This window comes from Bombyx mori, chromosome 10 (assembly GCF_030269925.1).
Source record: "Bombyx mori chromosome 10, ASM3026992v2".
NCBI classification, from domain to species: Eukaryota; Metazoa; Arthropoda; class Insecta; order Lepidoptera; family Bombycidae; genus Bombyx; species Bombyx mori.
In genome coordinates, this window is record NC_085116.1 from 15,057,277 (window position 1) to 15,083,252 (window position 25,976).

General features: G+C 37.0%; 1 protein-coding gene across 8 annotated transcripts in view; it reads right to left on the reverse strand.

Moving 5' to 3' along the window:
• LOC101740438 (uncharacterized) overlaps positions 1-25,976 on the reverse strand; it is a 495,801-nt gene that overhangs the window by 186,443 nt on the left and 283,382 nt on the right. For all 8 annotated transcript variants that reach the window (XM_012693444.4, XM_004921632.5, XM_021353304.3 and 5 more), the window contains one exon: positions 22,944-23,080. In XM_012693444.4, coding sequence (XP_012548898.1) covers positions 22,944-23,080 — 137 coding nt within the window. The remainder of the gene's footprint in view (positions 1-22,943; positions 23,081-25,976) is intronic.

Genomic DNA, 25,976 nt, shown 5'->3' on the forward strand with positions numbered 1-25,976 from the left:
TACGAGGCTTTGTGGCGGACTGCCGGCGCAGCAGCCCGGCGTCACCTGCAATAACGCGGCCGCGCGTTGGCTCCTGATTGGCGCGCGCACGCATCACGCAATCAGGAGCCAATCAGGCGCATAACGCATTTCGTGTGACATGCTAGTACGATTTTGATTGGCGCGCGCACGCATCACGCAATCAGGAGCCAATCAGGCGCATAACGCATTTCGTGTGACATGCTAGTACGATTTTGGTCCCCATAATTTTCATACCCCGGGCCTATATATGTAAATCGATTCTAAAGGAGTAAACTCCAAAAACTCATCAAATTTTCGTAAAGAAACTACGGAAAAATTATGAATCTAAACGCAGATCCTCATATAGTAACAATTTATATATCAACAATAAATAAACAGATGCTCTTCACAAATTAAACCATACTTGACATGACAGAGCTTCGTTATTAAGAAACCGCTGCACCACTTGCACTAGACGCCATATTTCGACGCCATCTTGAGACATCGCGAGATTAACGCGCGAAAATTAATTGTGGCGTGAATTTTGAAGTGTGCGCGTCATACATGTCTGAAATTACGTAAAACATATCAGTTAGGGTTACCCAATCAATGTCATTGTCATTAACAATATATAGTTACGTCGGGCACCTCTGCTAACGCAAGTATGCAAAGGCATATCTTCGGCGAACTCAACTGCTGAATTGTGGAATTCACAGACGACGCCATCCGCTGGACCGGTGGTCCGATGCCCTTCCCGTTAGATTAAGATTAATAATAAGTTAGTCTTAAGCCAGATTTGGAGCAGAATAAACGTTCTCAAAATATAATTTCATTTTTTAAAACGTCCTCCGCGTGGCTCGCAACTTGACTATATTTATTATTATTATTATTGTCTTGATTATTGGCAAGACTATATTTACAACAAAAATAACTGTTAAGAAATGACAATTGAACATCACATGACATGTCACTGCCAATGTTGTGGCAAATGTCATTGTCATGAAATTGAAAGATGTAAAAATAGCCTTACATAGAATTAATTGTAATTATTTAAGGAAAAAGACAAAATAGAAGGTCCAGTTATAAAACAAGCCAGATTTTTATTAACAACAATAACAAGAAGTGATCACAAACACAATTCGCATTAGGTACGCATCAAATCATTATTTACATTTCTGTATTCTTTGAACAAAAGGAACGTTCAATTAAAGTATTCAACAAACGTCAAACTTTTAAAAGGACTTTGGAATAAAAGAATTTGAGATCAAATAAAAAGATGCGTCCCTTTTTGAATACGACTGTACATATATCAAGTGGCCTCACAAATGAAATAGCTTCGGAGGCATTTCTCAAGACAGACAGGCACTCTCCGAGGGACACTTGAGGAATTCTGTCCCTTCTTACTGTAATCTTGGCGATTATTAAAATCATATATCTCTGGCGGGGAACGTGGGGTATGCACCCTGATTTCCTGAAGGGTGCATCCTATCCTGAACGGTTCTATGTAAGATGTTTATTTATGACGAATTTACGTGTCGATAAAATTGGGAATTATAAAAATATGTATACGTGACTATTTGTCTTTATTATTTATGTTTTGTTATGATTTATATTTTCAAACGAGTCACAATTTATTTTACACTAACATATTGTTACTGTCTAGAAATAGAACAACAGATAAACAGAAAACCGTAATATTATCTATAAAAAACTAGCAATTTTTTTGTCAAAGGCTCACACGTCTGTCGCATGTCTTATTATGTGGTTAAATTTAATTTTTTGATCAATAAAGGAAGCATGTCCACTTGTTGTTATAAACTATCCTAGCGGTATCGCCTGTCGAAAATATAGAAAAAATATTGTCTAAAATACAGTGATGTTGCATAGCATTGTCCACAGTAACGTCACGTAAGTACGACACAAGCATGCAGCCTATCACAATATTACTGTTTCCACGTGCCTGTCCTTCGTGCTCTTCTTTATTGATATTCGTTCATTCAAATACACATTTATTTTCCTTAAAGTGTTTCAACTATACGTGATTTAAGGTGTATCATATATTTGCTATTCGTTCAAATGTCTAAGGTTTTATTTAATTTATTTTTATTGCACTATTGCTAACTGCTGCTAAATGCACTATTTTTGTGGGTGGAACCATAAAATAAATTGTAAATATTATTAATTTATGGAATTTTGCAGCCACCGCCTTATTTGTTTCATTTGCTTTGTTAATCTGCAGTTAAATTAACTGGTAAGAAGCTATTAGGAAAACGAGTGTTAGAAAACAGAGAAATTTTCCTGTTCCGATTTTCACTAAAGCCTAATATTTCCCAGAACTAAGCAGTTTGTAAGCTTATCTTATAAGATGTACCGATTTGAGACGTCCCTTTTATATACAAAGTCGGTTTAAAGCGTACATTTTACTTCGCGAAGTACCAGGCTGACATGAACACAGGAAGTCATCTCGGCGAGGACTGCAGTGCTCATTGAAACGTGCCTGCGACTCGGAACGCGGGTTATTGTGCTGCCTTGTGTTTTCCACTTTTCATTTTAATGGACGCGTCTTTTGATTTACATGTTTTTGTTGTTGTTTACGTATTACGTAAATTCGATGGAGATTTTGTTAGTAAATTTATTGTTATACCATAACAATACGTGGTTTAGATGTTTAAAATTCATTGAATGTTATTAACACGTTGACTGCGTTTTGCGACTTAAAAGCCCCACACACGTCTATTCACTGATGACGCAGTCAAAACTTTTCGCTAGTCCACATTTCTATAACTGTGAGTACATTCGAAAACATTTTTGAGGCCTATCAGGTCTTATGCGGTAAATAAATCCAATCTTGCCTTGGAAAGACCTCATAGGTACCGGCTAAAAATCTCTCATACAGTCTCGCAGTCAACGTGTTAAACTCATTCGAAATTTTGCATGTAAAGGTTTGATTTTGTATCACGATAAATACGCAGATGTTGCTCCTCATTGTTTAAGTTGTTCATGAATAAGTTTTACCTATGCTGATAGCCTTGAGAGGCTATTTCAGCTCTAACATGTAGGTGAGCTCACGGGGCTCAGCCGGAGTGTTGCTAACACTGGCCCTAGCAAGAGCAGTGCTTTGCAGAATCTACCACCGGATCGGAAACGCGACCCACTGAGAAGATCCACAGATACAGACACAGATGTTGTCGGCGAGCTATGTTTAGATATTCGAACAGATTTATCAAGATAAAAATTTTTAACCCCAAAATGCGAATCAAGATTGTGTTCTCTTATCTTATTTTTGGAAAAACAATCCTTTTTTTTTAATCTCTATGACACGAATAACGAGTTCGATGACCTTTTGTTTCGCAGTCTTTGTTTTTGTTTATTTGAAAGATTCGACGGCTATTGAGCAAATAACTTTAGCATTATGCTTGTTCGTCAATGAGTGATATTATAATGTGATCCATGTTCCTTCAGTGGTAACGTAAATATTTTGAAATAAAACGCCGGTGAGGTATTACGAGTATAATGGCGACATAATTATGATATCCTCGTTTACATTGGTATTAATTACATTTAACCAAGATGTCACTGAGATTCAGATATATACACAAATTGTCATTTTGGTTTTCTAATTTTATTCGATAAATTCAAAATTAATATATAAAAAGGTCGCTTAGCTACCTATACCTACCACGAATCGTAAATTTCAGTAAGAAAATAAAATATCAAATGTTCAAAATGCTAAATCTAACTACCAAACCGGATAAACAACCATCCCGCAAAACGTAGAGCCCTGGAAACCCTAATGTCGTCGAAGGTCAAACTCCGTCCGCGCCTGAATCGATACGGAGGGTAGGTCGCGACGAGACGCGCCCTGAATCACAATGCGGATGCCTCTACATCAGTCTACGTTCACTTTCCGTTACGTGATCAGCCTATATTCCACAGGGAACAGGATTATTTGAAGACACGTCGAAAGTTCCACGGATATCGCACTGTTTAGTTCTGGTTTTATCTTGACTATCATAATGTTGGGTTTAGAAATTTAGATGAATTTTGAATTTCAAAATCCAAGGTGGGTTTCATGATAGAAGAATGTGGTGGTAGTCATCATACAACAGAAGATATTTGACAGATGCCTGAATCTCGCTTACGACATTTTCAAGATAAGCTTGCTTGTATACAAGTTCCGAATAATATTTTTTTTTTATTGCTTAGATGGGTGGACGAGCTCACAGCCCACCTGGTGTTAAGTGGTTACTGGAGCCCATAGACATCCACAAAGTAAATGCGCCACCCACTTCAAGATATAAGTTCTAAATTTCAGTCTAGTTACAACGGCTGCCCCACCCTTCAAGCCGAAACGCATTACTGCTTCACGGCAGAAATAGGCGGGGTGGTGGTACCTACCCGTGCGGACTCATAAGAAGTCCTACCGCCAGTGATTACGCAAATTATAATTTTGCGGGTTTGATTTTTATTGCACGATGTTATTCCTTCACCGTAGAAGTCAATCGTGAACATTTGTTAAGTACGTACTTCAACAGATTTTTTTTTGTAAAATTTCTTTGTTATACCCACAAGAATATAACAAATGGCCAAATTGTAAATGACACCAAGAGGCTAAGTTTCGAGCGATGCAGCTGGGAATCGACAGCTTGGCTTTAAATTGCGCGTTATTGAAGTGTGAAAGAATTTAAGGTCCGTACAGAAGGATGGCGGCAGTTGGCACATCCGGAGAACAAAGATGTGGAAGAGCTTGTTGGTGAGCCAAATATTCTGGGGAAGATGAAGACGCTTAGGCTCAGGTGGCATGTAGTGGATGGAGCAAGATCGGGCTGTGAAACGGGTATACTGAAGGGACACTATCTCGTAGGGAGACCCAAGTACCGCTAGTCTGATGTTGAGCCGTAGCCGATCAAGTGTCGGTAAGATATCGCGCAGCGCCGGAATGAATGGCGGAGTTTATTGTCCGGCCAAAACCGAATTCAGGGTCATAGCTCTAGCGCGGTATTGTCATTATAATTCCATGTTTTTAAGAAAAATTAAGTACTTATAAATTTATTTTAGATTAATCTATATATATAAATGAATTGCTGTTCGTTAGTCTCGCTAAAACTCGAGAACGGCTGGACCGATTTCGCTAATTTTGGTCTTGAATTATTTGTGGAAGTTCAGAGAAGGTTTAAAAGGCAGATACATATAAAAATGCTCGGAATTAAATAAAAATTTTGTTTTTCCTTCGATGTGTCCCCCGTCGGACAGATTCCTTTTGTTTGTTTTAAGCAAGGGCGGATCCAGCTTTGGCGCCAGGAGGGGGTCACATAGTCGTGGACAAGATAAGAACTTATAATTTAATTTTGATAACAATAGATAATAAATATAACATGATGTTCTTCAATTAGTCCAAGTTAGTTCAAGTCCTGGAACTAGCTCACGGGGGGGTCATGACCCCCATGACTCCGCCCCCCCTGGATACGTCGTTGGTTTTAAGTTTATTTTATACAAAAGTTTAGGTCTTTTATTTATCGATTGAGGCACTACGAAGTCTGCCGGGTCAGCTAGTAGTTAATAAAAATGTTACAGCAAAAATAAAAGCATTACTATGCAAATTCGATTTTCTTGTGTGTTTTTTTTTTGAAAACGAGATCGTCTATTATTCATGCAAAAAGATAAATCTGTTTGAGTTTTAAAACACCGTCGGGTGCACTGTATGTAAATGCAAGTCTCCCCTGCAGCTCGCTAAATTGGGGATGTTTATAATATGTCTACCCCGACTTTAGAAGATTTGGTGAATTTTATAACCATGGGTTAAAATAACCTAGATCGTTTTTTTTTCTACCTATGCTGATAGCCTTGAGAGGCTATTTCAGCTTCACTCTAACATGTGGGTGAGCTCACGGGACTCAAACCAGAAGTGTTGCTAACACTGGCCCTAGCAAGAGCAGTGCTTTGCAGAATCTACCACCGGATCAGAAACATGACACAATGAGAATATCCGGCGAGAAACTCAGGCTGCTTGTCTATGGGTTAATTCGTTTGCGACGAAGGGCTCGACGAGAACGGTGACCAGACCTAGATCGTGGATACAATGTTTTCATAAACATTACGGAGTCGTCGTAGCCTAAAGGGCTAAGGACACCCAGAGTACTTTTTAATATTGAAGCGAAAACTTCTTTAGCATCGTTGTGATGCGAATGATGTCGATGAAACGAAAAAGCGACAGTAAAAAGAGACAGACACATAAATTCATAAGATTTAACGTGTGAGAAAATGAGATAGGAAGCGTTATACAGTGTTTCTTATATTAGTGGTGTTCTTTGTGCTCTGCTTCGTTCCTAATATTAATACATTCTGAATAAATCTATGTAATAATATATACGAATAAAATGTACAATAATTATCAAACTTTGTATCACTATGATCACCCTACAATAATTATTCCCAAAAATTTACATTCGTCTCATTATCTTGAAGCCAAAATTTTTAAAGGTTTCACTTCTATCGCGTGTGAATTGCACACATGCTTTTTTTTTCATTCCCTATATATTCGCTGGTAGCCTAAGGGGCTATTTCAGCTATCCATCCAGTGTACTCGTATCGAACCATGCTACTAATATGCGGGTGTTCAAATCATGGAAGCAGGTACCAAATGTACTAATGTGCCTACGAGGGACTTCTATGATAAAAGAGTATAATCTAAATTAATTACCGGTGGTAGGACCTCTTGTGAGTCCGCACGGGTAGGTACCACCGCCCCGCCTATTTCTGCCGTGAAACAGTAATGCGTTTCGGTTTGAAGGGTGGGGCAGCCGTTGTGACAATACTGAGACCTTAGAACTATATCTCAAGGTGTGTGGCGCATTTACGTTGTAGATGTCTATGGGCTCCAGTAACCGCTTAAGACCAGGTGGGCTGTGAGCTCGTCCAAACATATAAGCAATAAAAAAAAAAACTATATCTATAGGTACTAATATTATAAAGAGGAAAGATTTGTTTGTTTGTTTGTATTGAATAGGTTCCAAAACTACTGAACCGATTTGAAAAATTCTTTCACTGTTTGGAAAGCTACGCTATCCCCGGGTGATATAGGTTATATTTATTATATTTTCAAAAAAATTAGGGATCCTCACTGAAACTCTAATAATGTAACCCAATGTGTAAAAAAATTACCTAAAATTCTTTACATCGTGTGCGCTACTTCCCAAGCGAAGCCGGGGCGGGCCGTTAGTAGTGTAATAAAAATCAACCCCGCAATACTACACGGGCCGCGAAGTCGTACACTCTTTAAAACCAATATAACAAAAAAGATATAAAGTTTATTTTACACAAACTAACGATTAACTTTTTGTCCTACAAGAAGCGCTGTTACCAAATTACCACAGTGCCGCTAATAACAATGCGTTATTTTATGTTATAAACAAATTGCAATAAAATCAAACGTGTTACTTGAATATCTTCCCTTAAATCAGTTCGAGTTTGATTCGTGTTACATTAGTATTAGAATGCTTCTTGATACAAATGCACCGGTAGAAAAGATTTATCAGGGCCACGCCTCAAACCATTTGCTTTTCCTTCACCCCCTAACGTAATTCACTCGTAAAATAAACAGGAAAAACTTTATAGCGTATAAAAAATAATTTGAATTTCTTGGCTATTTATTGCATTAACCGAAGGTTGTAAATATATTTATGGGTAACACATAAAACGCGATCGACTCTCATCGAAGAAGACTTTATTGAGTTTCGCCAAATTTTACAATTTACGATTTTTTATGTCTTGTTAGACACATACGGCCCGTCTGATGAAGTTTTTAACTATTTATAATAAGTGTAAACTATTTATTATATGTAGCTGTTCCTTCGACGTGTCTAATATTCATTGAGTGAACAAAATTTATTTATTCCTTATTCGCAGGATAATCAGAGTACCGGGCATCTTACTCATTAGGCCACGGATTGTATTGACGATTCAAAAATGTATTAATATAATAAATTTTCAAAAATGTTAAACTACTTCAAAATTTTCTTCAGTTTTTCCGAGTTTTAGACAGAATTAAAACTAGGTACATAAACTTTTTTGTGGTCAATTACGTAACTTAAAGTATCCGAATCGTTAGAAATAAACATTTTTGTTTATTGTTAAACAAACACGAGAATAATCCGTGAAAGTAGTTTTAATTATGTAATACTTAAATTACAAACATTATTATTATGTTCAAATCTTTTTGTTTTAATAATAACTAATGTTAAATTAACGAGGTATACATATAAACAAAGCCATTTTAGGCAAAGATTAGAGAAAGAAGGCAATAATACTAAAGTTTTATTAGGTTTAGTAATTATACTAGTGGTAGGACCTCTTGTGAGTCGGCGCGGGTAGGTACCACCGCCCTGCTTATTTCTAACGTGAAACAGTAATGCGTTTCGGTTTGAAGCGTGGGGCAGCCGTTGTTACTATACTTGAGTACTTAGAACTTATATCTCAAGGTGGGTGGCGCATTTACGTTGTAGATGTCTATGGGCTCCAGCAACCACTTAACACCAGGTGGGCTGTGAGCTCGTCCACCCATCTAAGTAATAAATTAAAAAAAAACCCGACATGAGTACTGTACAGTTTGTGCGCTTTCTGTTCATACTTGAAAGAACAAATAGACATGTCATCTATGAAAAACCTCACATCTTACACTCGGGGTTAATTGCACACTGTAGTCCTAAGTAGACAAATCGAGCACCCTGAATAAACGCTACGCAAACTTAGGAAATGCTTTCGTTAGTAATTTCAACAACTCTATCGCTAGAACGTTAGAGTCATTTTGCAATATTTTTTTCATTGTATATGGAGATGTTGGTTAATTAAAAGTGGCGTAGTTACGCAAACGAATCTCGGTCTTATTAAGAGGGGTTTGGGAAGTATTTGCAATGCAGATGGTTTTATTGAAAAAATAGTTGAGTTCCGTTTTGTTCATTTTAGTTGTTATACGTTGAACTGAAAATATGTACACAATCTATATATTAATACGTGCAGCAAAAACTTTTAATCCCTTTTTACGAAAATTGCGCGGACGGAGGAGTATGAAATTTTCCACACTTATAGAGAATATAGAGAAGAAGTGCACAATGCTAATATTTTTGGAATGAAGTTCCTTATCTCGCGTTGTGAAAAGGGGCTAGACGGAAAAAATTCTTACGAAAAGTTGTCACGACACTTTTTAGATCCGTCATTCTGACCAATCAACGTGTAGGCGCTTATCGCGTGACATTGCTCGTATCCGATTGGTCCGCGTAATGAGTACAGTTTCTCGAGATAGCGTTTCAACAATAGTAATTTAGTTTATAGTATTGTCTTTTTCTTCTTCATAATGCCGTAATTTATTATTATATCTTAAAAAAAATATTACAATTCCTTCACTAATTAATCGAAAGGAACGTCGTTCCATCCGGGTGTCCCTTGACACCTCTGAAGTTTTTTTTAAAATAATGCATAAATGATACATTAAATCAATAAAGAAAATATTACACACACTACATATCGTGTATTTGACGCACACACGCATGCATACTATTTATTGTCAAACTTTTGTTCTTGACGTCTGTTGTCAATTTGAGATCAAATATTGTTTGTCTTAGTTAATATTTGTTATAGTGTAGCATTGGTGAAATTTGTGATTATAGAAGTATAAAATACATTCATAATAGTGTACAAACTTACAATTCCAATTAATTATAGTCGAATTTCGACTACTGCGGGACCTCTAGTATGTTTTAATTTTACGAATAAGGACGTCTTGTCACAGTATACGAGTATCTCAAGCTCATCTGATGTTCAGTTGCTACCGGAATTCATGAAATGAATAACGCTGCTTCAGTCCTACCTATCCGTCAAATTGGGAACCATGAGGATTTGGCTACATCGGGGCTCCCTAATCGTTCAAGTGCTAAATTATTTCTAAGTACCGAAATCAAAAACAGTAAGGAAACAATTGTAATAATGCTCAATGCAATTTCAAACGATATACCGAAATTCGTTGAGCTTATTTAGTTATATGTTTAAGTAAAATGTACGTTTTTTAAGAACTCCAAAAGACCCTAAAATAACAAACCGAAATAACAATTAATTTCACCTTTTTATGCTTTTTTTATGACTGATTCGGTTGTGCAGTAGTTATCGAGGGTTGTAAATTGTGTTTTGGTGTGCAATAAAGTGTATTCTCTTCTCTCTCTCTCTCTCTCTCTTTCTCTCTCTCTCTCTCTCTCTCTCTCTCTCTCTCTCTTTCTCTCTCTCTCTCTCTCTCTCTCTCTCTATGTATATATTTAAACCGTACATAAGTATGTATGTCAGTCTCTGGTACCCACAACACAGCGAATCCTAATTTGGGGCTGGATTACCGTGCGCAATTTGTTTATAGTTATTTATTTATTATTATTATTTTGATATTGGTTAGGATATTAGAACGAAGTTTTAAAATTATTGCAATATTATTTATTGATCATTGATGAATGCGCAAATTTCCAAGTTAATCAGACATCTTGAATGTGATCAAAATGACGTCCAAGATTTATCACACACAAACACACATATTATGTACATACCTAGTCAATAAAAGCATATTAAAAATCACAATACTGTCACGCACTCTCAATCCCATTTCAAGTGTTTATTTTGTAACAAAAACGTCTACTTAGAAAAACAAGAAACTATTCTATATTTGTGACACATTTCTTTCGTTTGTAAAGCACAATAAATTCAAACCTTCATTAACAACTTTAAATAATAATCTCCACAGTAATTCGACACTGACAATGTGTTCGTGAACTGCTGTCAATTACACGTACAGTCAGAAATTAATTTTGGAAAATTCAACATGTTAGCAATTAGGAATAATGTGTGCTCTTGAATTCCAAAGATCCCTTTGCTTTTGTGCGTTTAAAAATAAAACGTACGCACATTTGTTCGATACAAATTACTGTGTCTCTGGAAATAGAACAGACAAGGCTGTATGGGCTTCGATCCCCTTGCCTTTCCTAATAAGGAAAAATTGTACCAAAAAAAAATGTCTCTGGATTTCTTTTGTGGGAGAACCGTTCGGGAAAGTAGTTGGATATTTTTATCATTATACATCGGTTTAAATGACATTAGTACTTCTGATTGATCTTTGGCACCACGAAAACTATCTGCCATGAGACATTTGTTCCAAGTGTCCAATAAACTGAAATAATGGTCATCCCAGTCGTGAAACGTTTGTGAAGATATATTAATGTCACATTCACGCTTTTAGAGAAAAGTAATGCTCTTAGATATCCCCGCATAGACTCACCAATGCATTACAGTTTAGTAAGTAATCTGTTGAATTTGAGTGACGTCGCCGTGGCCTAAAGGATAACACTTCCGGTGCATTCGTATGTAGCGAAACATCGGGAAAGGAATAACATCGTGTAATAAAAATCAAACCCGCAAAATTATAATTTGCGTAATTACTGGTGGCAGGACGTCTTGTGAGTCCGCATAGGTAGGTACCTCCACCTTTTTTTTTTATTTCTTAGATGGGTGGACGAGCTCACAGCCCACCTGGTGTTAAGTGGTTACTGGAGCCCAAAGACATCTACAACGTAAATGCGCCACCCACCTTGAGATATAAGTTCTAAGGTCTCAGTATAGTTACAACGGCTGCCCCACCCTTCAAACCGAAACGTATTACTGCTTCACGACAGAAATAGGCAGGGTGGTGGTACCCACCCGCGCGGACTCACAAGAGGTCCTTGCCTATTTCTGCCGTGAAGCAGTAATGCTTTTCGGTTTGAAGCGCGGGGCAGCCGTTGTACCGTTAAAAAGTGAGACCTTAGAACTCATGTCTCAAGATGGGTAGCGCATTTACGTTGTAGATGTCTATGGGCTCTGATAACCACTTAACACCAGGTGGTCCGTGAGCTCTTCCACCCATGTACACACTAAAAAAAAAAGCTTCCCGATCAATTAAAAATACCTTAGTAGAAACAACAAGGGTGTTAAAGTACTTGGTATTATTTTACAAAGACAACAGACAATTATTATTACAGAGACGACTGTCAGGGGCTGACGTCATTATATCACTGTATCGGGTTGCTCTGACATTTTAATTTTATTTTCGTTTTCACGTAAAAAAAAATTCAGGGATTTTATGACCTGGTAACTGAGACCTTTAAGTCATGTCTTATTTTAATTTATATTCATATTTTTATGAAAAATGATATTATGGAGTGAAATGAAATGAAGATAATTAATTTGAAACATTAATCAACTGGGATGAAATTAAATGAAATGAAATGGGATGAAATTAACCTCAGTAAAATAGTGGTCATTTACTAAGATTTTTTCAGTGGACTTTTTGGAGGATCCTAAGAAGTTACGTCCAGCGGCTTTGTTTCATTTTCCCACATTTGTGCACTTTCACAGATATTAAACAGTTAATAAACCACCATTATTACACATTTAAACCCGAAGAAACACTAAATAGACAAAATAAAACAAATCACACAACTTCACTCCTCGCGTTCCCGTCAAAAAGTCTTTTTTCACGTAAAATGATATTATTGTATGAAGTGGCCCTTATTTGTAGAGCAGACTCCAGCGATCTTCATCTGCTGAAGTCGTGGGTTACGATTATAAATGTGAGAATAGAAACATTCACAAGCCTTATCCAGATTAGTTTACTACATATTTCAAAATTTAACATACAGCTAAACTAAATGACAAAACAATTCAACAACAACAACAGTTCCAACCGAAAATACGAAAGAATGCACACATACGCCATGCCAATAAAGAAGTTGTCAGGTATAATCCTATTCTAATTTCACCATCATATAGTACCTACATATATGATAAATATCGTGACTATCAATCTGTTTTTTTCATAAAAAATCTAGATAATTTAGAGCAGTTCTGAGATGAAATTATAAATCATTCGTGTATAATGGAACACTGAAAGATTTTGTGGTAGCTTTTGTTATTTTATTCTTTACTTTTTTTAAATATGTTTTTTAACCATTTATTATAAAGAATCTGCTTTAAATTAAAACCGTGAGTTTTTTTTTAATTTTTTTTGTTGCCCTTGTAGGCAAACCAGCATACGGCCCACCTGGTGGTGAGTGGTTAGCGTCGCCCATGGACTTCAGCAATGCCACGGGCAGAGCCGAGCCGCTGTCTACCGCTAAATGATTTTAGAGCTGTGATTTAGAAATATATAAAAAATATGTGGAATTAATTAAAAGTAAAAATATAAATAAATGTACTCCCTCACCGTACCAAAGGCACACTTAAGCATTAGCAAAAAAACAATTATTGTTTTCACTAGCAACTTTACCCTGACTTCATCGGATTTCAGTCGCGATGATGTCTCCATAAAAGCAATCAAAAATCCTCGCTGGATTCCTTCAGCCGCCCCTCAGAACGCGAGGGGTGAAGATATCGGATGTCTTATTATTTCTAGTCGAGTGCTTGGTACAAGAGCCTCGTGCGCCGAGCCGGGTGCGACAGCTGCTTAAATATTTTCAATAAAGAGGTGTTTCGTTACAATTGATAATGGATTTCTCGTTGTTTGAAATACGGTAGAATACTGTCGAGATAAATATATAGAAGAATATTCTGATTGTGTTGTGTTCAATGGTAGAGTCTTCTGTTATTTTTGTTTATTTTATGAACCAATTAAGTTCGGTGTGAAGGATTCAAGATTTTTTTTTTTTTTCAATTTAGACTTCGAACTCATATCTAGAAACTATTCGCCTTTGTGAAATATATTATGTAATTTGGTCACCCGACTAAATACGTCAAGTGATTCTGGAGAAATTAAATTGTTAATTCAAAGGCACGTACATACGTGGTGGAGATCAGCGGTTCTGGACGTTTTTTACTTCGCGATGTACTAACATGCAAATTTTTTAATAGTTTCAGTTTAAGATAAAATAACGTTACATTAAGTACATACATTGAGTATTAATGTAATAACATATACATTATTAATGTATTAAATGTAGTTGAATAGTAAATAATATTTAGTTAAGAATAATTGTATAGACCCCATATGTACCTGAGAGACGCAATTCTCCTTAATCACTTTACATAAAATATTATATTTGTAAATATGTATACACTAATATGTGTGTTCCGACACGGTGGTTGAGAACCACTGGTCGAGTTTATATCAATCCCATACTTTTGTTTGTACAAAACGTTGTTACATTGTCATAACATTGTCACGGCGGAAGAAGTCGTGTCAAAGAAGAAGGTGAATTTACACCCGTAAATGTCTTGGAGTTACCGAAGCAAGAGCATTTAGTCAGCAAAGCACAGAATAATAATAAATTATTCATAACCTTGACCTTGTTGACCTCTAGTAAGGTAAAAAAAGCTATACAATCAAAAAACAAGTTGGAATCATGAATTTAATTTTAAATTTTGTATGCAAGATGGTGATATCCTTTATCGATGCGCGACTACGACGGACATTTTAGGTCTTCTAACCGAGATGATTTTTCTGAAGAAAAAATAAAACTTCAAAAAATAAACTAAAAAAATATCAAATCATTGAGATATACTATTTATTTTAAAGCCTCGGTTTTAGTTTTTTTAAGCTATTGCATAGCTTTGAGCGCGGCTACCGAATCAAGAAATTCCGTAACGAAAATAAAACCTAATGCCCACACTCCACCTACTATGTAACTCGTGTTCAACACATTCGTTGCGTAGCAACGTTGCGCTTGTGTAGAGTGTTTGTGAATAAGCGCACGGCGTGACGTCGCACTGCATGCGCATCATGAAGAGTCTGCCCATCTCTCTCTCGCGCGGTCTACCTTATGAGCGTGAAGGGGACAGTTAATGTTTTGCTTTTGTTAATGTTTATAAATATAGCGTGGTCTTATTTTATTATTGTTTTTATATTAAATTATTATTGTCTAATTATAATTGCATAAGATGTTAAAAAATGCTATGCAATAGTTTTACTGCGGCAGTCCCCGAGTGCCACACGTGTTTTTTAATTATAATATCTTGATATTTGAGGTGTCGAATATCAGAATCTTCTCAAATTGAACGTTTAAAATGGTGAGTTCTAATACATTACTGATAAACAGATGTTTGACCTGAAACATTTAGTCCAGAAATCAAGATAGGTCTCGAGTCAAAATATTATTTTAGATCAGTGTAGCATCACTATAAGAACTTTTATAATAAGCTCAAATATACTTTAAAATATTAATGCAGATAACGCATAACAGACATAGACATAACCAATTTAGATAACCTATAACGGGCAGCCATAACAAAAAACACATGTCGTAACGATAGCTGATCATAAACCATATCTGTAGTCTTGCACCGCTGAAACTTTGTGATGCTCTAACAAATACATTTTGGCCGCGAAACAGGCGATTTGATAGGCTGAAGCGAATCGCGACCTTGTTCATTAATATGTATGTCTTATAAGCTAATTGTATTGGAATATAAGTAAGTTACTTAAGTTGTGTCAGTTGGTTTTATGCAAAAAAAAAACTATAAATCTCATGACTTATTGTGTTGCATGAAGTTGGTTTTACGCAACAACAAAAAAAAACCAAAAACAAATAAAAAATAGGCTTTATTTTAGAGATGATCAGAATAAAACAAGGAAAGCATTGAAAAATTTAATTTTTGTTTTAATCAGTTGCAAACCCAATCTAGAAAATAGATAGATTTTACTAAAGACATACAGTAAAATTTAAACAATAACCTTATGTCATGGTTATTTATGTTATGGAATGTAAACTGTAATGTTCATTGTAACCATTTAATATTAAGTGAGGGGAGGCGTCCAATTACCTAGCTCAAAAAAAATGTTTTATCTTGGTTCTAAGGCTTTTTCACATTGAGGATAGAATCTAACACTGATACCTTACACAGTAAAATACGAGAAAGAAAAGGCAATGTAGCGCAACCTTAACATTCACTGAAACGTCAGGTTCACGCCTCTAGAAACGGTAAGACGAAAAACACGAATGCTTAGCTTAGAAAATTTATATTGTTCTAGCGAGATTTTCTTTTGTAATTTCCAAGTTAACGAAAAGAAAGAAAAACAATTCATTAAAATAGCGGTAGGCAGCTGCTTGGCTCTGCCCCTGGCATTGCTGAAGTTCATGGGCGACGGTAACCACTCAACATCAGGTGGGCCGTATGCTGGTTTGCCTACAAGAACAATAAAAAAATATAACTTCACTTTTAACTTCTCTTCATAAAACACGTCAAATAATCGCCTGTTTCTTGGCCCACCACGAACATAGCTCGTAAGTTTATTATTTATAAGTTTACGAGCAGGGGGTCCCATAAATAGAAAGCCGTGGATTAGGTCGGGGTTGCACCCGAAGTTCACGGTTAGATAGTATTCATAGGGATATTTTTATGGAGATCCGTTACAGCATTAGATCCACATTTCACGGACGGTATACGGAAATAGAAAACCTGTTTCGATTAACCATTATAATATTCTAAGAGGTACAAGTATTTTCGAGCTGGTACGTATCAAAAGCTCCATTTCAACGTATCTTAATTTATATTGGCCAGCTGTCAATCAGAAGTTACATACATGAGAATTCATTGCTGGTGTAGGACGTCTTGTGAGTCTGCATGGGTAGACAATACTATCTTGTCTTTCTGTCGAAGCAGTAATGCGTTTCAGTTTGAAGAATGGGGCAGCTATTGTATTGTAACAATGGAGGTGTAGAACTTTCTAGATCTATGCTAAATCCCTAGATCGCTAGCACTATGACTTGTCCTTCTTCAAACGAGGCTTGTGGAGAGTACCAACACCCTGCCTATTTGGCAGGACATATTTTGGTGGGGCAGCCGTTGTAACTATACTTGAGACCTTAGACCCACCTTGAGAACTTATATCTCAAGGTGGGTGGCGCATTTGCATTGTAGATGTCTATGGGCTCCAGTAACCACTTAACACCAGGTGGGCTGTGAGCTCGTCCACCCATCTAAGCAATAAATAAAAAAACTCACAGTTAAATAACAAACAAACAATTGAATTAAATGACTAAAGGTCAATACAGTTGAAACAAAAGATATATCTATATATTAATACGTGAAGCAAAAACTTTGTATCCCTTTTTACGAAAATTGCGCGGACGGAGGAGTATGAAATTTTCCACACTTATAGAGAATATAGAGAAGAAGTACACAATGCTAATATTTTTTTTAAATAATGCAGAAAAGACATTAAATCAATAAAGAAAACATTACACACACTACATACCATGTATTTGACGCACACACGCATGCATACTATTTATTGTCAAACTTTTGTTCTTCACGTCTGTTGTCAAATTGAGAATAGATTAAATATTGTTTGTCTTTGTTAATATTTTTAAAAGTGTAGCCTAGGCGAAATTTGTGATTATAGAAGTATAAATTACAATCATAATAGTGTACAAACTTACAATTCCAATTAATTATAGTCGAATTTCGACTACTGCGCGACCTCTAGTTTTAAATTAATTAGATTGTTTATTAATATTCTTGAATCACGCGTTTCCCAGTCATGTCAGTTTAAATCGGATCAATGGCGAAATCTATTGCCGCGACCGCGATTAGCCCCCATGAATATTGATGGCGGAACGCGACGTGCGATGTTTGCGGACACGACTCGAATATTCAATCGATTTAAAATCGATTTTGTCAAAAGGACTTTTCACGAGAAGTGGACTATTCAAAACACTTTTTACAATTTCAGACCCTCGTCTCGACGTTTTCAAAAAGGTAAATGCTTCAACAAGGACTGTGCTTATGTTATACCTAGCCATCATTAAATTTAGTGTTAAGAAAGTTGAATGCCGCTGTCTGGAGTCATAGGATCTCTTATTTATCGTTATATTGGGAGCAATGATTGAATTCCCCGAACTAAAGTCCACGATTGTGATTACTTACGATACTATGGGATGGCCCACAGTATCATTTTCTTCGCCTTCCAGTACTTTGTTTTGACGGCTTTATCGTTGGAAATTAAAAACTACATTGAAAAAAGTATAGATATATTTATTTCCTTTTAAATTTCTCTGCTATGACATGGTATGATTGATTTATTTTCAAAATGATTATTATTAGTGTTCTAGACATAATTAATACTAACTATTAATTTAATTAATATTAATTAATACTAAATATGAATACTAAATTTACCGTCTAATTTCGTTTTTATTATAAATACAATAAAATAAATAAAAATAATATAAATAAGTAAGAAATAATAAAAGCGTTCATGGTTCTAACACACTGCTCGTACAATAGTGATTTCTAATTCATTCATTACTTTGTACTTATTATGAAGAAGAAAAATAATAATACCGAAGCCAACTAAAGTGAAAAAAAAATCCACGTTCATGCATCCGCGAACAAAACTCATTCAAAGCTTACAACAAACAAACGGTATCAGTGTTTTTTAGACCGCAATAATCAGCTTATCTCGCCCCGGGAAATATTTTGACGAATTCAATTTGTTTTTCTCGTATTTTCACTTGCAGGTGCGGGATTCAGGACTGCCAGGGTGGGGGAGGCTACTTATATAATCCCGGTTTATTGACAGGTAATATGCTGTCAATGGTGCAATAGACAAGCTCAGTGTTCAACGAAAAGACAAATATGAAATTAAAATATTATATGTGGTTTGGGTTTTAAACCTTAAACTCAAGTGAGCCATGAGCTCGTTCACCAGTTATAGCAAAAAAAAACTTAGCTGTATTCACCATTAAACATGAATTCATTTAAGATGAGCAAGAACGAAACGTATGAAAAAAGCGTGGAACGAATTATTAAGGTGTGAGTGGGAGAAAACGGTATGAAAGAAAAAATATAATAAAAGAAAAAGCAAGATGGCGAAAACGATTGATTGACACTGGTGGTAGGACCTCTTGTGAGTCCGCGCGGATAGGTACCACCGCCCTGCTTATTTCTGCCGTGAAGCAGTAATGCGTTTCGGTTTGAAGGGTGGGGTAGCCGTTGTAACTATACTGAGACTTTAGAACTTGTATCTCAAGGTGGGTGGCGCGTCTACGTTGTAGATGTCTATGGGCTCCAGTAACCACTTAACATCAGGTGGGCTGTGAGCTCGTCCACCCATCTAAGCAATAAAAAAAAAAAAAAAAAAGTGAGAGGTCTTTAAAAGTGTCAATTAATTGTTAATTACAATAAAAGATTTGGTATGAGAACAATAAACCTACAATCCAGTGAAACAGTTTTATTTTTCACGATCCAAATTTTAATGAATAAGAAATAACCGTTTTGGATAGTTGTGTTCCTTCTAAATCCGGCCCTGTTCCGATATGAGCGCCCGACAAAAATAAGGACGAGCGCCACCAGATGCGGGCTCCCACAGCAGATTTGTGATTGACACTGTATAAATTCGACGCTCACGGTTCGAACGAGACCGATCCCTATTACGTTGAATGCCATTATTACCCGGGAATTTGGGTGATGGACGATAATTTTTTTTCACACAGAAGTTGAAACACAATCATAATTTGCATCTGTACCTGAACTGTGTGATGAAACCTGACTTTTAAGCAGCAGATAGTCTACCTAGGCTGGTAACTCAGGGGGTCACATTCCCGCTTTTAGAGAATAGTAATGCTTTCTTTTAAGGGATTTTATGACCTGGTAACTAAGACCTTTAGTTCAAGTCTTATTTTAATTTACATTCTTATTTTGAAGCAAAATGATAATATGAAGTGAAGTGAATTGAAGTTGATTAATATGAACCATGGCATGAAATGAAATGAAATGAAATGAGATGAGATGATATGGTATGAAATGTAATCTCAGTAAAATGGTGATCATTTGCTGAGACTTTTTCCGTGGAATTTTTGGAGGATCCCGAGAAGTTGCGTTCAGCGGCTTTGATTTTTCCACATTTGTGTACTTTCAACGATACTAAACAGTTAATAAACCACCGTTATTACACATTTAAACCTGAAGAAACATTAAATGGACAAAATAAAACAAATTACACAACTTCACTCCTCGCGTTCCTGCCAAAAACAAAAGTAATGCTCTTAAATACCCCCGCATAGACTCACCAGTACATTACAACTTAGTAAGTGATATGTGAAAATTGAGTGAATGACCTTTTTTCCCTGCCTTGTCTAATAACCTCATGGGGCTATACTAGATTCGCCGAATTAGTAGGTAAACCTAAGGACGTTGCTAACACTAATCCTAGCAAGAGCAGTGCTTCGCAGATCTACTGGCGGATCGGAATCGCGGTCCGCTGAGAAGTTCCGGTGAAACTCAGTGGACTGTGTCTGAGGGTTAATCTGCTCGCCAAACCCTTCGTCGCAAGCAACGGGTTCGACGAGAACGGTGACCGGTGCTTGAGGTACCTAGAAGCAACTTACTTATGAAGTAGCAGTTTTGCAATACTGGTCCTTTGAAACGTAATTCACGCAGGGCTGGCAATGAATTCTAAATTTAAATGTATTTTTATTTATTTATTTGGGATTGTATTCTCAAATTTAGTCAGCGTGTTTATTGATTAGTGTTTTGTTTTCACTACATTTTTATCGATTTCCACGAATAAGGACGCGATAAAAATACGAATTATCATCGAACACGAGATGACACATAATAAAATTTCTGTTTATGTTTTTCTAGTGTACTTTAAGTTACTTTAGTGTACAGAGCGGAAACCGTTACGTAATTGGAAAAGGTTTTTTATTATGTTTGGAAAATGAACTTTTTTTATGTTTGGAAATAGGGACGAATCGATGGTATATTTCATAATTTTCTAATGCTATTTTCCATGATCAATAAATTTTGAGTTTATAATCGACAAAAAAAATTTAAACACTCTTAAACGATCAAGCCAATGAACAAGACCGATAAAATGCATGCCTCTTTATTAATAAAATCCAAAATTTCTTACTTGCTAAAATTATGAAAAAAAAAAAAAAACCGAATCCTAATAAATTACTTAAAAAAATTCAATCCCGCTCAATTCTGTTGGGAACAAATTGGGTCAGATCCATAACCGGATCGGTAACCCGTAAATCCCGAAGTTCGTATTTCGAACGGAGTTACTGCCTATCGTCCAATCGGGCGGGTCCTTATCGGCCTTCCAATGACAACGGCCCGATTACACGGCACCCCGGTAAAAACGGAACTCGAGTTCGATAATTAACGAATTGGAAACGATATCGTCCAGAAAGATCGCGGAATGCCGATAATAAATTTGAAAATTTTCATTTTTCGAATTACGACAAGCTTTGTTTTGCGCCGCCATACTGGTGTTGGTTTTGTATAGCAGTTGACTATCTGACATCCGATCCCGGAGAAGGGTGGACAGAATCCACCCGCTTGATGGCCCTCGGTGAGATAGATGAATTTCTTTCACAGCCCAACTAGCTCTTCTTTATTGTACCACCAGGCAGGTTGAAGGTACACATTCGTCGAAGATTTTTTTTTATTGCTTAGATGGATGGACGAGCTCACAGCCCACCTGGTGTTAAGTGGTTACTGGAGCCCATAGACATCCACAACATAAATGCGCCACCCACCTTGAGATATAAGTTCTAAGGTCTCACGTATAGTTACAACGGCTGCCCCACCCTTCAAACCGAAACGCATCACTGCTTCACGGCAGAAATAGGTAGAGTGGTGGTACCCACCCGCGCGGACTCACAAGAGGTCCTACCACCCGTAATTACGCAAATTATAATTTTTTAATGTTAACAAAACACATTTAGGCTATAAATATCTCCTGGAAAAGCTTTTCTCAAATACGAGTGTACGACTCCATCAAACTCATGGGAACGTTAAATCAAAATTAGTTTCGTTAAAATAAAAATAAAACAGTTGCTTTTAATTTTAAAAAGCCTTATTCATTGTACATTTTCGAATATTAATTCAATCACTTCCAACACTACTATTTGGAACACGCCCCTAAATCGATTCGGTACATCGATATTAACGGCTCATTAATTTAAACGATACAGCGTTCGCTTATCGATATTATTATCGCGTAAATACTGAAAAACGATTACATATTTTTTTTTTTTTGGCAATTTACGAGAGTGAAACGGAGCGATGTTTTAACGAATACAAAAGGCCCTTTCTGTTGGCTTACGATGAGCATTCGTGAATTTTATTTACAACATGATTGTTCTATATACTCAGTAGAGCGCATTGGAAGCCCGCATAAAATAGCTATGCGTTTAGGTTTCAAGGGTGACATCCATATTGTTATGGCTCTGTCTACGCCAGGCTTACCTTGACGCGTCAACAGAAAATGAGAATACCTACTCTATTCCAATTACGAAGTCTGGTTACCGGAGCAAATAACCATCTACAACGTAAATGCCATCACCTACCTTGAGATTTAAGTTCTAAGGTCTCAGTATAGTTACAACGGCTGCCCCACCCTTCAAACCAAAACACATTACTGCTTTACGGCAGCAATAGGCAGGGTGGTAGTACCTACCCGTGTGGACTCACAAGAGGGCCTACCAGTCCTACCAGTAATTACGCAAATTATTATATAATTTTGCGGGTTTGATTTTTACTACACGATGCTATTTCTTCACCGTGAGAGTTAACCGTGAACATTACTTAAGCACGTATTTCATTACAAAAATTAGTACTTGCAGCGGGATTCGAACACCGGTGTATCGTTCCATAATGATGAGAGAATGCACCGGACGTCGTATCCTTTAGGCCACGACGACTCTAACAAAACTGGATATCGAATAAATAGAAATTTGTTAGAATAGAATAATAGTTGACTATAAACAATTTAAGAGTTCTATCACCTAACTTACAAGCTCTTATGAACGTGCACATGACGATATCATGATCAAAGTTTACCTGGACGAATATCTAATTGAAGGATATCATTGGATCGAGAGACTACATGTCAAACAAACGTTTGTTTGTGTGTTTAAATATTGAGGAATTACCTGGTAATCTCCCTCTGTGCAGCGTGGAGTTTCCCGGCGAGCTTCGCAGCATCAGCCTCGGCGGCGCGCGCCCTCGCCTCCCAGTCGCCGCGCGCCCGCCTCTCGCGCTCCGCATCGTTGCGAGCCGCTCCCTCGCGCTGTGCAACAAACAACAGACATTATAATTACACAGAATAATAACGATCATTTTACAAAGTCGTCGTGACCTAAAGGATAAGACGTCCGGTGCATTCGTATGCAACGGTGTTCGAATGTGTGTACCCGCCTGAGATTCGAACACCGGTGCATCGCTCAACACGCTTCAGTCTTTTAGGTCACTAAGAGATAGAAATAGATTCATTCTCAGTATCTTCGCCTTAACCACTCCAGAGACTACTGGAAATTCTGGCGCGTTAGTAACAGAAATCGACATAATAACTTGAGTGCGCCGCGTAGAACACCGGTGACCTACATGACAGTCAAACGGTTAACTATATCCAGTTTATGACACCAACAAAACTCTCATATATTATACGTATACTTTTCAGGAATCTTCGTCCTTTCCCGGGGCATAATTTCTCAAGATTTTCTGTTCTGAAGGAAGGAAAATTATTAAAATTAAATAATAAAGAATAAATAGTTTAAAATAATTCGCGCCGTTTATAAGCAACCTTAAAATAAAATTTATCGAAAAATGTACCGACGATCCGGAACTGACGCGTAGTATCGAAGCCGGATAGAAATCCAATTCCGGCGGAAGCGACCACTCATGACGTCACACTCGCCGACAAGATCTATCCAATATGTCGCGAGCACGTGCGTTCGACATTGAACATCTCGAAAATGGAACATTAAGTTTTTAAATTGAATTTGAGAATCGTTGAACATATCTTCGTTTCAATGTCATTTTATTTGAAATTGAAAAATAATAATTCAGGAACGTTAGTGCAGGCATACTTGTTTTAAGTAAATATACCGGTGGTAGGACCTCTTATGAGTCCACACGGGTAGGTACCACCACCCCGCCTATTTCTGCCGTGAAGCAGTAATGCGTTTTGGCTTGAAGGGTGGGGCAGCCGCTGTAACTATGCTGAGACCATAGAACTTATATCTCAAGGTGGGTGGCGCATTTACGTTGTAGATGTCTATGGGCTCCAGTAACCACTTAACGCCAGGTGGGTTGTGAGCTCGTCCACCCATCTAAGCAATAAAATATATATATATATATATAAGCTATTTAGCATTAATCGTAAGCAAGACAATAATATTGCCATTAGAATTATTATAATTTTAAGTGATTTTGAAAAAAAAAAAGGAAAAAATACACAAATTGGAAATGTGAATTGTTCTACGCGTCTTTTCCATTTCTCTGGCGTATTAACATCTAGGTACAAGTTGAGGTTTGAGTTGCTACATTATATTGGAGATATGTCATGTCATTAATTTAACGATTACGTGTTACTTACAAATTTAAAGTTTTGTACCACACTACTACTAGTGTGAATATAATTGAGGCCGTCAGTGCAAAAGTGGCCTAGGCTTACTATAGTTAGTATGGAGGCAATTAGGTCTGAATTTTCATGAATTTGGATTTGAATAAGCAAAAACACAATACGTGCAAAAATAATGTTTACAAAGCTATCTGTCATCTATGGGTGAAACTATGGATAGGCCGGTTTTGCATCAGAATTTATTATATTTTAAATAAATTCCAACATACGTTATATAAGCTTGAATACAAAAAAAATGGCCATAGGCCACTTTTGCGCTAATGGCTTCCTCCCTGTTGATTCCCAGATTTCCCAGGAGCAACGATATGTATTTCTTCAAAGATGAGTTTGATTATCCATTCATTCGCACTTATTCAAGTTTTGTAACATAGGCGCAGTATTGAGTCGAGCTGTTCTATCGCTTGTACGTTTATGGTCCAAGTGATAAACTTCAAGATATTAGGAAGGAAGGATAATATATAGAAATCGGATTGCATATCCGATACGGGTTTTAAAAACAATTTATTCTCTATATGTATAAGTATAATATAGAAGTATAGGTATATTCTTCTTTGTCTCCACCTTATCCCAAAAGGTGTGGTCGATAAGGCGAATTTTTCTATTCCATTCTCTTCTATCAGCCGTCATCTCAACCACTCACTCCTCTCTATCGTCATTTACACTCTCCATCCATATCTTCTTCCGTTGACCTTTTCTCTCTCTACCTATACAATCTACTTGATATTCGTTTAATACCGAATCCTCTAGACCAATCAGCTTGAGACATGAGGTCTATGTCTCAAGTGTATAGTGAAGCTGACCCACTTTTCGATCTGGAACGCGTTACTGCTTCGCTGTAGAAGCCGTTAAGATCACCATCTACTATCTACCCGTGCTGGTCCACAAAACGACCTACCATTAGTGATTACGCAAATAAAATTACAGAATCTATTACAGAATTCTATTACAGAATATTATTCCTTCACCGCGGAAGTAGTTCGTGAACATATACTAAGTCGTATTTTGATTGGTACCTTCCTGGGGGATTCGAACGTCGACTCATTTGCACCGCTCGATATGAATGCGTCCGGGCGTCTTATCCTTCAGGCCATGACAAAATCAAAACTATTATTAAGTCTGTAAGCTGTTAGTTTTTGGTTTCGGAAAATAGCAACATTTAATTTGGTTTTGCAAATCCTGTCCCATCCCTCTCCCGCACTTTACCTACCGACGCGTGCGAGCGAGATCGTGTGGCGACATCGACTCGAGAAGAAATGTAATGACGGAACTACCGCGCGCGCGCTTCGTGTCTCTGTTGTAATATGTGTACGTAAATAAGTGAAATTGTTGGTGTTTCTCATCGCCTAGCGGTACGAGCCTGCAGTAAGGACTACATAATCCTTCCTTTACCGCAGAACTGCCGCTTCTTATCGTTTCTTTCCGCAGTCTGTGTCCCACAATTTGCAAGGACCAAATTTCAAAATATTTCGTAGTTTTGCTTATTTTGCGTCTGCATTTCATGTCAATTAATTTTTATTTGAATTAAATAACATGCGCACCGCAA